The 14,459-nt window shown below is 41.7% G+C and overlaps 1 protein-coding gene across 5 annotated transcripts in view; it reads left to right on the top strand.

The window, feature by feature from the left end:
• Positions 1-14,459, top strand: part of TARBP1 (TAR (HIV-1) RNA binding protein 1) — a 75,848-nt gene that overhangs the window by 20,399 nt on the left and 40,990 nt on the right. For 4 of the 5 annotated variants that reach the window (XM_066382293.1, XM_066382274.1, XM_066382256.1 and 1 more), the window contains 4 exons: positions 519-660; positions 4,927-5,026; positions 6,258-6,430; positions 12,208-12,305. In XM_066382293.1, coding sequence (XP_066238390.1) covers positions 519-660; positions 4,927-5,026; positions 6,258-6,430; positions 12,208-12,305 — 513 coding nt within the window. The remainder of the gene's footprint in view (positions 1-518; positions 661-4,926; positions 5,027-6,257; positions 6,431-12,207; positions 12,306-14,459) is intronic. The other variant, XM_066382265.1, reaches the window with a different exon arrangement.

The following is a 14,459-nucleotide window of genomic DNA, read 5'->3' as shown; positions in this document are numbered from 1 at the left end:
AGTATATATGGTGTTTCTAAACAAAAGTTAAAATTACTGTTTTAATATATTTTAAATTGCACATTTGATAGAAAATAAACTTGTCAGGAGATAGTAACATTAATTATAATTTATTTTTCAAATTCTTTATTCTCTTAAAAATAAACATTCTTGTTTTAGTGCATTAAGCTAGTATGAATTTTAATTTAAGGTTGTAATTTGTTTTATATAATGTGTTATTTTTCACAGAGATGTTCTTTAGAATACCTATCTCAGTGTGCATTTTATAGTGGTACTTTAAAAATTCTTCCCTGTTAATGAAGTTTATAACATCTTGGATGGAGCTTAGGAAACACAAACACACTTTTTTTTTTCTTCCTGTACTATCTATGCAACTCAGTTGTGGCAACAAATGTTTTATGACTGTTGTGTTTGGTCATTTAAATTCAGTTTATTGTAGAAGAAAAACATTGCCTTTTGGAAATTAGAAAATCTTCATCCAGTTAGGTTTTTACAGTAATAACTGTTGTCTTTTCTAGCTCTGTGATTGGCTGCATGCTAATGAAAGCTGTTTTGGGCGATCCTCAGGTTGTAGCCCTGTTGGACTTCAAGAGAAGTGCTCTTTAAATGCTTATGTGAAGAACCTAGTTCAAGAGTATATTAAGTCACCTGCTTGGGAAAGTAAGTCTGAAATCATTTTTTTTCCTCAGAGTAACCAAAATGTTTTCAAAGAACTTTTAACTAGTTTCAGATCAAGATGCGGGCTTTACCAGATCAAATGCATGCCAGTTTACTGCTGTCAGATGTATTTTCAGCCAAACACTGTGAATAATAGAATGTAAGGCTACTATTCCCTAATTTGTACCTTATTTGTTCTCGCATTTGAGGTTTTAAAACTATTTTATATGCTTTAAACCAGTGGTTCTCAACCTGTGGGTTGTGACCCCAGCGGGGGTCGAACGACCAAAACACAGGGGTCGCCTAAAGCCATCGAAACCCCTGTGTTTTGGTCGTTTGACCCCTGCCAGGGTCGCGACCCACAGGTTGAGAACCGCTGCTTTAAACTAATAAGTGGCCAGAGTAGGAATTGGACACAAATAAATCTGTTAATTTATTCTATAATTACCAGATTCACTGTGTGCAGGAGGTGGCAGGTGTGTGCTGGGGCCGCTGAAGTAGAAATATTTGTGGACAAATCAGCTCATCTTTTGTTTGTTTTCAAAGTGTTACATTTAATGTGAACTGATTATGAAAAGTAATTTTAAGGGAAAGTTGTTAAAAAAGATCATTTTGTTAGTTTTTCTTTCTGCCAGATACTTAGCAAAAATCAATCTTCAGCTTTTTTGGGGACACATGTAAGACCACATGAGGAGGGACTAACAGCAGACTCAATAATTTGGAATTAGAATTCTTCTTCCCTCCCTTCCTCCCTCCCTCCCTCCTTCTCTCCCTTCCTCCCTCCCTCCTTCCCTCCCTCTTTGCCTTTCTTTCTTTCTTTCTTTCTTTCTTTCTTTCTTTCTTTCTTTCTTTCTTTCTTTCTTTCTTTCTTTCATGAGTGATAGAGATACAGGGACAGACAGATGGAAAGGGAGAGAGATGAGAAGCATTAATGTGTAGTTGTAGCACCTTAGTTGTTCATTGATTGTGTTCTTATGTGGGCCTTAATGGGGGGAGGGCTACAGCAGACCGAGTGACCCCTTACTCAAGCTAGTGACCTTGGGCTTCAAGCCAGTGACCTTAGGGCTCAAGCCAGCAACTATGGGGTCATATCTATGATTCCATGCTCAAGATGGATGAGCCCATGCTCAAGCCAGCGACCACAGGGTTTTGAACCTGTGTACTCAATGTTTCAGGCCAACACTCTTATTTTCACCACCACCACCTGGTCAGGTGAGTCATTGGTGTTCTTTTTTTTTTTTTTTTGACAGAAACAGTGAGGAGTCAGAGAGAAGGACAGACAGGAAAGGAGAAAGATGAGACACATCAGTTCTTTGTTGTGGCTTCTTACTTGTTCATTGATTGCTTTTTCATATGTGCCTTGATCGGAGGGTTACAGCAGAGCAAGTGACCCCTTGCTCCAGTAAGCGACCTTGGGTTCTAGCCAGAGACCTTGAGCTTCAAGCCAGCGACCTTTGAGCTCAAGTCAGCGATCCTGCACTCAAGCTGGTGAGCACGTGCTCAAGCCAGTGAGTGACCTTGGAGTTTCCAACCTAAGCCCTCTGCGTCCCAGTCTGATGCTCTATCTGTTGCACCACCGCCTGGTCAGGCCTGTCATCAATGTTCTTAATGTCATCAAGGATGATATATTCATTCCAGAAGGTTTTCACTTTACTTTGCCCAGATCTATCAAAGGAATCACCACCTATGGCAACTATAGCCTTATGAAATGTATTTCGTAAATAATAAGGCTTGAAAGTTGAAATAACTCCTTGATCCATGGGCAACAAAATGGATATGCTATCAGCAGACATGAAGACATGAATCTCATTGCCCACCTCCATCGGAGCTCATGGGTGACCAGGTGCATTGTCAATGAGCAGTAATATTTTGAAATGAATTCCCTTTTCTTGAGCTTTTCATCTCAACAGTGGTCTTAAAATGTTGAGTAAACCACGTTGTAAACAGATTTGCTCATATCCAGGCCTGCTGTCATGTGTAGAACACAGGCAGTGTAGATTGAACATCTTTCTTAAGGGCCTTAGGATTTTCAGAATGGTAAGTGAGCAGTGGCTTCAACTTAAGTCACAGCTGTGTGAGCCCCTGATAAGAGAGTCGGCCTGTCCTTTGAAGCTGTGAAGACAGGTACTGACTTCTCTCTAGCTATGAAAGAAAGTCCTAGATGGCATCTTCCAGTATGAGGCTGTTTCATCTACATTGGAAATCTGTCATTTTGTGTTACCATCTTCATGAATTATCTTACCAGATCTGGATAACCTATTCCAGTTTCCAGATCAGCACTTGCTGCTTCACCTGGCACTTTTATGTTAGAGAGACAGCTTGTTTTGTTAGAACTCATGAACCAAGCTCTGCTAGCTTCAAACTTTTCTTCTGTAGCTTCCTTACCTCTCTCAGCCTTCATAGAATTAAAGAAAATAACACTTTGGCTTAAGGGAATGTTGTGGCTGGTTTGATCTTATCTTCAGACCACTGACACTTTCTCCATGTTAACCATAAGTCTGTTTTACTTTCTCATCATTTGTGTGTTCAGTGGAGTAGCACCTTTATTTTCCTTCAAGAACTTTTCCTTTGCATTCACATCTTGGCTATCTGGCACAAGAGTCTTAGCGTTTGGTCTGTCTCAGCTTTCAACATGCCTTCTTCTCTAAGCTTAGTCATTTTTAGTTTAGATTTAAAGTGAGAGACGTGGCTCAGTGAATTGACCATTGGCCTGGCATGTGGAAGTCCTGGGTTTGATTCTGGGTCAAGACACACATGAGATTTGACCATCTGCTTCTCTTCCCCTCCCTCTCCGCTCTTTTCTCTGTTTTCCCCTCCTACAGCCAGTGGCTTGATTGATTCAAGCATTGACCTTGGGCACTGAGGATAGCTCCTTTGATCTGAGCATTGGCCCCAGACGGGGTTGCCAGGTGGATCTTGGTCAGGGTGCAGGTGGGGAGTTTGTCTCATTATCTCCCTTCCTCTTGCTTAAAAATAAAAGGTGAGAGACATGTTGACTATTCCTTTCACTTGAACACTTAGAGGCCATTTTATGGTTATTGGTCTGATTTCAGTATGGTATATCTCAGGGAGTAGGGGTATCCATGGAGCAGTCAGAACACCCACTGCATTTACAGATTAAGTTTACTGTTTCACACATGGGAATGGGTCACTGGCTCAGCTAGAGCCCCCAGTCAGGCACGTATGAGAAGCAGTCAGTGAGCCACTAAAGTGACACAACTATGAATTGGTGCTTCTCATCTCTCTCTCCCTCCCTAACCTCTCGCCAAAAAAAAAAAAAAAAAGAGCCTGACCTGTGGTGGTACCGTTGGATGGAACACTGACCTGGAACACTGAGTCACCGGTTTGAAACCCTGGGCTTGCCTGGTTAAGGTACATACATATAACAAGCAATCAATGAACAGCTAAAGTGAAGCAACTACTTCTTGTCTGCTTTCCCCCCAGCCTTTCTCTGTAAAATCAATAAAATCTTAAAAAATAAATAACACCCCCTCCCAAAAAAGAAAAAGAATTACCAAAATATGACACTGACACAAAGTGAGCAAATGCTATTAGAAAATGGTGCCGATAGACTTGTTGACGCAAGGTTGCCACAGTCCTTGAATGTGTAAAAGCACACCGTCTGTGAAGAGCTCTAGAGCGAGTTGTGCCTCTTCCTCTTGTGTTCAGGGTAAAGCCAGAAACAGAAACCCTTTCTGTGGCCCACAGAGCCTTGTCACTCCATCTCTTTCTGTGACTTTATCTTTGTCCTTCCCTCTCACCACAGCCCTGCCGCACGGGCATCCTTCCATTTCCTGGAACGTGGCTCACTTTCCCACTGCAGGGCTCTGGCTGCTCCTCTGTTTCAAAAGGTCTCGTCTCCCTTCACCTGTCTCATTCTGTCTTAGCCTGACACTCACTTCTTCGTTGTGACTTCCTCTTCCTCCCCAGACCAGGGCACATCCTCCTGTTTACACTGCCATTTGAACTCTCATTGCAGATGTTGTACATTTCTCTGAGCATGCTTTGGTGGGCGCTTTTCTCCCCTACTGCACTGAGCTGTGAGCACAGGCAGCGTCTCTGCACTACAGTTAGGATGTGGAATAAGTCGGCATGCGAGGGTTGGTTCTCATTTGTACTTAAATGTGTGTGTAACCTTGAGCTATTTTCTTTCCACTGCACTTCTGTAATTTAATATTTCTAAGACACACATTGAGACATTTGTTTTTGAAGCCTCATCTTTGAAGGATTTAGTTAATGCTTTGTAAACCTTAACTCTCGTTACTCAAGCAGGAGAAAGCTATTGGATGCCTGACTGGTTTGAAGCCAAGCTTGTAGCTCTGATGACCTTGCTGGCTGTGGATGTGGATGGAATGCGGAATCAAGACAGGTAACTTGAAAACTCCCCCCAAAATCTGCTCAGGATTATGGTGGGTGTTCAGATTTTTCCACAATTGGCATGAAGTTGACCACAGTGTATTAAAAGAAGGAGGGAACTGGAACACTGACAACAAATTAATTATAAACAAATTAATAGTAATAAGGGCTATTAGGTTGATAAGTTAAACAGAGGGTTAAGCTATGTGCAATAATTGCTGGTTTTATTTAAGAAAATTAGAAGAATGGGTTGTAAGATCCTAGTATAAAATTAGGTGACTAAATTGGGCTTAATTGCTTTATAAAATATATTTTTTTTAAAAAAAGGAATGAAGATAAAACAGTTTCTGAGAACATGAGCAGGTCAGTTCTCTCAGGTTGTAACTGCTGCAGGAAGCAGCGTTCCTCAGGTCCTGCTCGTGCATGAGCTGCAGTGATTTGGTTACCATAGGATCTCTTCTGGACAGTTTAGTACTAACATTGGTTATAACAGTTTTTCATAAACCTCTAATTCTTTATATATTTCTTTGATAATGTGTCTCTTATTCTTGACTAGCATTTGTTTGTTTTGCTTTTCTGAATTATGGAAGCGGGGTCTCAGCATTTTAATTTTCACATAGAAATGACTGAGGATTTCCTCTAATCTTGTGCTCAGAGCTGAGCATGTACATTGTTCCCTGCACTTTCATGTGGGTGGCTCACTGCTGACCCTGACAGGGCACAGACCAGAAGGCCGGGAGCAGCTAGGAGGGAAAGCTCAGTCCTTGGATGTGCTGGGTGTTTGGGTTGTCCATTAGAGTGCTTCTAATTACTGTATTGCCCCATGTATAAGATGCACCCTTTTCCGAAAAATTTGGTGTCTAAAAACTGGGTGCGTCTTATACAGTGGTTGTAGATTTTTTTACTTGCATTTCCCGCTTTTTTGCGCTTGTTTTTGCACTCATTGTTAAAGAAAGTGATTCGTCCTCAGACACAGATGAGGACAAGCTAATGGATGGGAGTTTTGACAGTGATGAGGAGTAGTATGGATTTTATGATAAATAAACCTTGAGTTCAATAACTTTATATAATATATTTATTTTCAAATTTCAGGTTCCAAAATTAAGGTGTGTCTTAAACATGGGAGCATCTTATACATGGGGAGATACGGTGGTCCACTAGTTAACCAATTCCTCAGATTAAAGTGGAAAATAATTTTTTTATGCTTTTGCAATGCTTGGTGTGGGTGTGTTTTTGGTGTCTAGTGAGAAGCAGAGAACACAGAGTATACTGAGGACATTCTTGGACCCTCTTCTGGACGTCCTGGCGAAGCTTGGTACGAATGCCTACATGCCCCTGCCAAAGACCGATCGGTGCCTGCAGCTGCTGGTAAAGCTACTGCACACGTGCCCGGTGAAGGGCTCCAGCACTGAGGCTGGTGAGGACAAGGATTTTCTCTTGAGTGTCTTGCTTTATATGTGGTTGATCTTTAGAATGAAAGGAGATCCTTGACCTTTCAAAATAGAAAGACAACTTCCTGTGTGCAGTGGCTGTTTGCTGGGGGTATCCTGGTGTGCAGGACACAGCAGGGAGGGCACAGCGCTGCCCTCACAGATGCTAGTGTTTGCATCTGTTGATAACTATTGATTTTAGAGTGTGGTTTCATTTGCTTTTACTTATTTTTTTAAAATTTATGCCTGCTGTTGACTTTTAGACCACTGAAAATGACCCGTTTCATGTGTGTTTAAGCAAGATCCATTTCTAATACCGCTAGGCCAGATGCTGCAGGAAGAAGTTAGAGCGAGAGTGGCAAGCAGTTTTATAATTGTGTTTAAACGTTAATCTCTAAGCACCTTTTAAGTGGAAAATACTTCCTATAGAAAGTATTGCTGTAGCTTTTTCTTTTCTCCTTAAAGTAAGGTGTATGTCAGTCCGCCATCGAAAACTCAGTGGACATTAGAAATGAGCATGTTGGTGGGTAAACCTTGATTCCCAATCCTTGTGACCAACTTTGTTTTTGAATTGAAGAAATTTAAAATTTAAAAAAATTATAGAGAAACATTGGTATTAGGTTAAACCTGATTTTGCTGAGGTTAGGTTTTAATATATGCTAGTTTCCAAGGTCTGATAGTTTTGATAATGGTAGCAGAAGCAAAAGATGTACATGTAACAGTAACTTCTATAAGATTTCAACTCTGTGAGGGTGCAGATTTGAATCTTTTGACCTGTCCTGACTGACAGCTCAGCACTAGGTCATGACACCTCCTGGAAAATTGTTCAGGTATTTGACACACAGGAGGCTATGTATGTTAGGATGCAAAGTAAACATCTGTGAGCTCAGCACCCAGCCTAGGAGCAAAGTTACCTGTGTTCCTCCACCCGCTCCTTGGGCCTCCTACTTTTTTTTTAATTTTTTTTATTTTTCTGAAGCTAGAAATGGGGAGAGACAGTCAAACAGACTCGACCGGGATCCACCCGGCACACCCACCAGGGGGCGACGCTCTGCCCACCAGGGGGCGATGCTTTGCCCCTCCGGGGCGTTGCTCTGCCGCAACCAGAGCCACTCTAGCGCCTGGGGCAGAGGCCAAGGAGCCATCCCCAGCGCCCAGGCCATCTTTGCTCCAATGGAGCCTCGCTGCGGGAGGGGAAGAGAGAGACAGAGAGGAAGGAGAGGGGAAGGGGTGGAGAAGCAGATGGGCGCCTCTCCTGTGTGCCCCGGCCGGGAATCAAACCCGGGACTTCTGCACACCAGGCCGACGCTCTACCACTGAGCCAACTGGCCAGGGCCGGGCCTCCTACTTTTGACTTTGATCTATCACTCCTGAGCACTTTAAAAAATGGTTTCACCAGTATCGTCTTGTTTTCTTGCTTGTGGACTTTATAGAAATGGTACAGTACTGGAAGAAGTCTTCTGTGACTTCTTTCACTTAGTGTGTTACTAAGCTTCATCAGTCCTGCTGGGTGACCTGCACTATGGGGACAGCATGGTTCCCTACCTGCTGCAGGGCGTTAGGTTGCGTGTAGTGGATTACTGTTGCATGTGCTGCTGCGTGGACATCGTTGGTGTGTCCTGGGCTCATGGGAATCCTCAGGTAGTGTTCTTATTCTTAAGGTGCATGCATGTTCACCAAGGAGTTGTACACACATTTTATGTCTCATCTGGGCATAAGCATTCCCATTGCTCCACTTGCAGACCTCTTTATATTACTGGGGAAGACTCAAAGAAATACTGTTTTTCCCCAAATATAAGATGCTCCCATGTATAAGACACACCTTAATTTTGGGGCCTGAAATTTGAAAATAAATGTATTATATAAAGTTATTGAACTCACATTTTATTCATCATAAAATTCAAACAACTCCTCATCACTGTCAAAACTCCCATCCATTAACTTGTCCTCATCTGTGTTTGATGATGAATCACTGTCTTCAACAGTGAGCACAAAAACAAGCGCAAAAAAGCAGGAAATGCAAGTAAAAAAATCTACAACCACTGTATAAGATGCACCCAGTTTTTAGACCCCAAATTATTTTGGAAAAAAGCTCGTCTTATACGTGGGGAAATACGGTATCTGTTAAATTGGATAACAGTTAATTTCTACAACTGATAAACCATATCAAGTTTTAATTAACTTTAGATCTTAATCCTGAAAGACATCTTTGATGAGAGAAGAAGAAACGGTATTTCCATTTTATAAATGAGCAAACTGGCTAGGAATGAACTACCTGTACTGGGTTGAATAGACAGCTGCTGGGAGAGGCAGAAGCATTAAGGCGTGCTCACTGTCAGTGGTGAGACTGCCGTTTGGCAGTGTGCTTGCTGTTTGGGCAACTTTAACTTGGTTGTGTTTTAAAATTTTTTAAATTTAATTTTTAGTGTTGTATTATGGAAATCTTTAAGTAACAAAAAATAGAGATACCATAATAAATCCCCATTCAACCATCACCTAGCTTCTTACATCTTTTTGAGAGAATAAATAGACTAGAGTGACTTCCCTCTTTGTTTTGTATTCGTTCTTTTAAAACCTGTTAAAGCTGGAATGACTCATGGTAAGTGAAGGAAATTGGAGAGTGAGGGCTAGCAGCGTTTTCTCTTCGACATTTAACCTGTGGTGGTTTCTGCGCTGATGCTGAGCTTGGAAGATGTTTGTCCTAATCGAGAGAGACTGGAAGTCCTTTGATCTGGTGAGGGGTTCCTTCATCCAGGATCTGGGCCAGGCACTGTGTGGAGCCCTGGCATACACCACGGAAGTGGACACAAGCAAGCCCTGCCTGCCTTGTGCAGGCTGCAGCGTATAGTGGGAGGGGCGTGGGTGGGAGTTGCGTGGCAAGCATCAGTGCAGTAACACACATGGCAGTCTGATAGGTAGGAGAGAAACAAGACAGGGGAGGTGGGATCATGTGCAGGGCCTGGGGGCTCAGGGTCACAGGGTTAGTTAGGCTATTTGAGAGGTCTCGTTCTGGAGGTGACATTTAAGCAGAGACTTGCAGAGCTGACCAGGGAGGTCAAGTGAGGCCCAAGTGTAATGCTGGCTGTCTGAGGAGGCAGCGGTCTGAGGCATTCTCAAAGAGGAGTTTTCAGAGGTATGGTAAAGGGGGCGGGTGACTGTTGTGTAGAGCTTTGCGGCCCATTTTAAGGAGATGGCTTTTATGAGAGGGTTTGAGTTGAGGAGTGTTAAGGTCTGGCTTAGATTATAAAAAGCTCTCTCTGGCTGTATTGTTGAGAAGCCAGAGGGGCCAGAGCAAAGGCCCAAAGAGGAACTGCTGGGCTCAGAGCAGGCACCGGCCAGGGTGCAGCAAGTTAGGTTTTTTGGATATATTTTGATTGTTCTGTCAACAGGATTTCCTGATGGTTTGGAAGTGGACTGTGAGGAAAAGAGAAAACTCAAAGGTTCATTAATTTTTGGAGAAGTTGGACAGATTGGAGTTGCCTTTAACTAAGATAGAAAAACTAGAGTTAGAGAAGATTTTGGAGAAAAGATGAGTTCTGTTTTTGGATAGTTTTAAGTGTGAGATATCTTTTAGTTATTATCCCAGTTGAGGTTTTGACATTTGTTATCTTACTATTATTGCTTTTTAACTTAATTCCATTGTAGTTAGAGAGCATGCTTTGTACAATTTCAGTTTTTAAATATCTGTTAAGGTTTATTTTATGATCTAGCCTGTGGTCTGTCTTGAATGTTTCGTGTAACTTGAACATGTATGCTGCTGTTGGGTCATACTGTTCTGTAAATGTCAGGTATGTCCAAGAGTTGTGTGGACTTTTCAGTTTTCTGTCCTTGCTGAGTTTGTTTTTTCTTTCTCTTACTGAGAGAGGAATGCTGACATCCCCAGCTGTAATTTTAGATTTGTCTCTTTCTCCTTTGAGTTTTGTCAGTTTTGCCTTGTGTTGGTGTGTACACACTTAGGGTTATGTGTTATCATTATGCAATGACCCTTATTATTCTACTTGGTTAGAATTTGCATCGTATATGTTTTCTGGCCTTTTATTTTTATTGTATGTATTTACTTAGACAGCATATAGTTGGATTATGATTTCTTTAACCACTCTGACAGTCTCTGTCTTTCATTGGGATAGACTGTTTGCATTTAATATAATCACTACATGTTTGGATTTAGGCCTGTCATTTTACTTTTTTTAATTTCTAAAAATTTTTAATTTAAAAATTTTTTTTTTCTTTAGTGAGAAGTGGGAAGGAGAGAGACAGACTCCCACATGCACCCTGACTGGGATCTATCCAGCAAGCTCTCTATGGGTCTATGCTCTGTCTATCTGAAACCATTGCTCCATTGCTCAGCAACTGAGCTATTTTAGTGCTTGAGGCGAGGCCATGGACCCATCCTCAACGCCCAGGACCAACTTGCTCCAACTGAGCCATGGCTGCAGGAGGAGTGGAGAAGCAGATGGTCACTTTTCCTGTGTGCCCTGATCAGGAATCGAACCCAAGATATCCACACATCATGCTGATGCTCTACTGCTTAGCCAACTGGCCAGGACCTCATTTTATTTTTTTGTATTTATTTACTCTTGTTTTTTTTATGTCTTTTCTCCTCTTTTAGCCTATTTGAGCAGTCTGAACCTTATCTTGGGTTATATATTTTTTTCTTTTAAAGTAGCAATTTTTAAATTTTTAAATTTTTTTTTTTTCATTTTATTTATTCATTTTACAGAGGTGAGAGAGAGATAGAGAGAGGGGGGGGAGAAAGAATGGGGGAGGAGCAGGAAGCATCAACTTCCATTTGTGCCTTTGTAGTGCTCCAGCCCATCAGGAACTACCAGTGTTGCATGGAAAAAACCTACTCAAAGACACAAGCTGATGTCAAGAGGAAGAGGGGGAGGCCTGCCAAGGGAGGCAAAGAAGACCTCTAATTTTTAATTTTTTAAAATTACGTTTATTTATTCATTTTAGAGAAGAGAGAGAGAGAGAGAGAAAGAGAGAGAGAAGGGGAGAGAAGCAGGAAGCATCAACTCCCATATGTGCCTTAACCAGGCAAGCCCAGGGTTTTGAACCAGCAACTTTAGCATTCCAGGTCGACGCTTGATACACTGTGCCACCACAGGTCAGGTCGGGTTCTATTTTGATTTATTGGTCTTTTCTAACTGTCCAAAGATTTTTTGTGATGCTGTAGAGACTACAGTGTGCACAACCTAATTTTCCACATCCAGGTCGAATTCATATTTTACTGCTTGAAGTGAATGTAGACACGTGATGACCTTATAGGCACCTTTATCCCCCCACAATGTTATAGTTGTTTTAAATCTACATTTTTTGAAAACTCTGTCATAAAATGTTATATTTTTTGCTTTTAACCATTAAACACATTTTAAAGAACTCAAGGGAAGAGCCCATCCCATCCCCTGTGTACTGATGGTCATTTAGCTCTTTGTTCATGTCCCCCTTCCTGTATTTCTCTGTGACATCATATCCGTTTTGTTTAAAAAAAGAAAAGAACATACTTTTTAGCATTTCTTTTAGTATAAACTTGTTGGCAATGATTTCTCAGTCTGGGTTGGTAGCTGTGTGCAGAGCAGAAGCTGCTGAGGGGTTTCTAAGGTTAACGGCTTGTTTCCCAGTGGTGGAATCAATGACTGTATCGTTGGAATCCATTTTGGGTGACTCACCCATGCTTAACGGAATTGTACTCTTACTAGACTGGTGTGTTTTGTACCAAACAACTGTTTCTGTTACTTAGTTGCACACTTTTCCCGTACAGATGAGGTGTTTACCCTCCTTCAGGACTTGGTTGTGTCCACTACAGAGAGCATCTCCAAATTTCTTCTCAGGAGACTGACTATGAATGAACTGAGTAGTGTAAGTATTCATCGGTGACTTTTTAATTCTTTCCCTCAATATTGGAGTGATGACTGACTGCAGGCAAAGTGTTAAACTGAAAAGAAAATTAATTGATAATTTCTCAAGAAGAGGCCTTAGGAAGCAGAAAATAGAAGCTTTGGAGTCTTCTGGTTCCAGTTCCCTCTGGGTAGTAACTGTGACCTTGGGAATGTTATGTAGCTTTACTGAGCCTCAGTTTTCTTACCTGCAGAATGGAGATAATACATCTACTTCCCCAGGTTTAGAGAGTTTTGGTGGCAGCTTATTTGTGGTGCTTAGCATATCGGGTGCATATTTGGTTCTAAGATTGAGAGTCTCTGGTTTGGCAGGTTTGGGATGGGACCAGATCTCGCTGCATCTGCATTTTTAAAGCTTGGGAGTGATTCTGCAATGAGTTATGGGTGGGAAGAGTAGGTCTAAGATAAGAGGATGCTTGGTGAGTGTACCTGTTTTCTTTGTCTCTACTTTTCATGTCATCTGTTTTTTTCTAGGACTCATGAAAAAAATAATGTTCTCCCTTTCTTCAAGAATATTTTTAAAATACCAATTCTTACAAAAGTATCTATTCTTAATTTTTTTTAATTTTTGGTTGAAGTCCCTAGGGACAAATGTTGAAGCAGTTAGAATTATTAGTGTCAATAATGTAAGAAAATATACTTATTTTAACAAATTTTATTATAATACCCAGTTAAGTACATTAGTTAAATAAGCACATTATATAGCTGATTAGCAAGTATGAAAATATAACAGGACAAGTTGATACTGAAAGACTTGAGATGTTATGATAGAAGGGCAAGAAACTAAAGAAAAAGCCCTCCAAGTGAGTACTGCTTAAGTAAGCTAACATTGTAGTGGGAGTGTTTATTTTTAACTAGACTAAAATTCTAACTTTTTGTTTGTTTTGCTCCAGTATCACTTTATTATCAGTATTATTTTGGTTACAGAATTTTTTTAATGAAGTGAGAGGAAGGGAGGCAGAGAGACAGACTTGCACATGCATCCTGACTGGGATCCACCTGGAAAGCCCACCGGGGGTGATGCTCTGCCCATCTGGGGCATTGCTCCGTTGCTCAGCATTCGAGCTCTTCTTAGTGCCTGAGGCAGAGGCCATGGAGTCATCCTCAGCACCCGGGCCAACTCATTCCGATTGAGCCATGGCTACAGGAGGGGGAGAGAGAGAGAGAAAAGTGAGAGGGGGAAGGGTGGAGAAGCAGATGGTCGCTTCTTCTGTGTGCCCTGACCAGGAAGCGAACCTGGGACTTCCACATGCCAGGCCAACAGTCTACTACTGAGCCAACCAGCCAGGACTAGAAATATTTAGACATACACAGAAGAGCTATAACAAACCTTCATGTGCACATTATATAACATAAGTGTTTTTGTTTGGAGTTTGAAGCTAAAAATAACTTTAAAAGGGGAAAGCTTAATGTGATTTTATCTTTTAGGTACAAAGGTTTTAAATAGTAAACTCAGTATTTGATAATTTAAAATTATCTGGAAAAATGCTCTCTTTAATAAATTAAGTATTAGAATTCCCAAGTATGTATTTGTTGGATAGCTTAAAGTTCAATAAAACTCTCTTCCCCACTTGCCACTACTCAGTGGGTGATGGTCCATGTTCCACAACCGGCTCCCAGGGAAAAAAGTCCGATTTTCAGTGTTTGTCAGTTTCTGAGCTGGTTTCAAGCCAGCAGAGGGTCTCCGAGTGGGAGAGGCTCCTTCGCACTGCACTGCAGCCTCAGTTTACTTACCTCGTGCCCTTGGGCTGGACTTACCTCCATTTCAAACTGTGGGCTATGCCTAAGCAAACCCATCTCCCAGTCCTGGTGGGGTCGGGTCTGGCTTGCTCTACTCCAGCCTCTCCAGGACTCTCCACCCTTGACCATTCTCTCTTTGAGTTTCCAGCCTTTCCTGTCCTCCTGCATTCTTTTCGTGAGCACCGAGACAGCTTCCAGAGTCTCTCAGCTCAACTCCACATCCCCTCTGGGACCCCATCTGGACCCAGACTCCCCCACATTCTGGCCTCCACCTCGGTCAGGATGCAGAATGACTGTCTCCTAACTTTAGTGACTGACAGATACTTTCAAATGTGTTTTTCCTGACTCTTTGGCCCCACTGGACACAGTTAATTGC

Source organism: Saccopteryx leptura, chromosome 1, assembly GCF_036850995.1.
Source record: "Saccopteryx leptura isolate mSacLep1 chromosome 1, mSacLep1_pri_phased_curated, whole genome shotgun sequence".
NCBI lineage: Eukaryota > Metazoa > Chordata > Mammalia > Chiroptera > Emballonuridae > Saccopteryx > Saccopteryx leptura.
The sequence above is the reverse complement of the archived record's forward strand: the minus strand, read 5'-3'. Positions and strand labels throughout refer to the sequence as shown.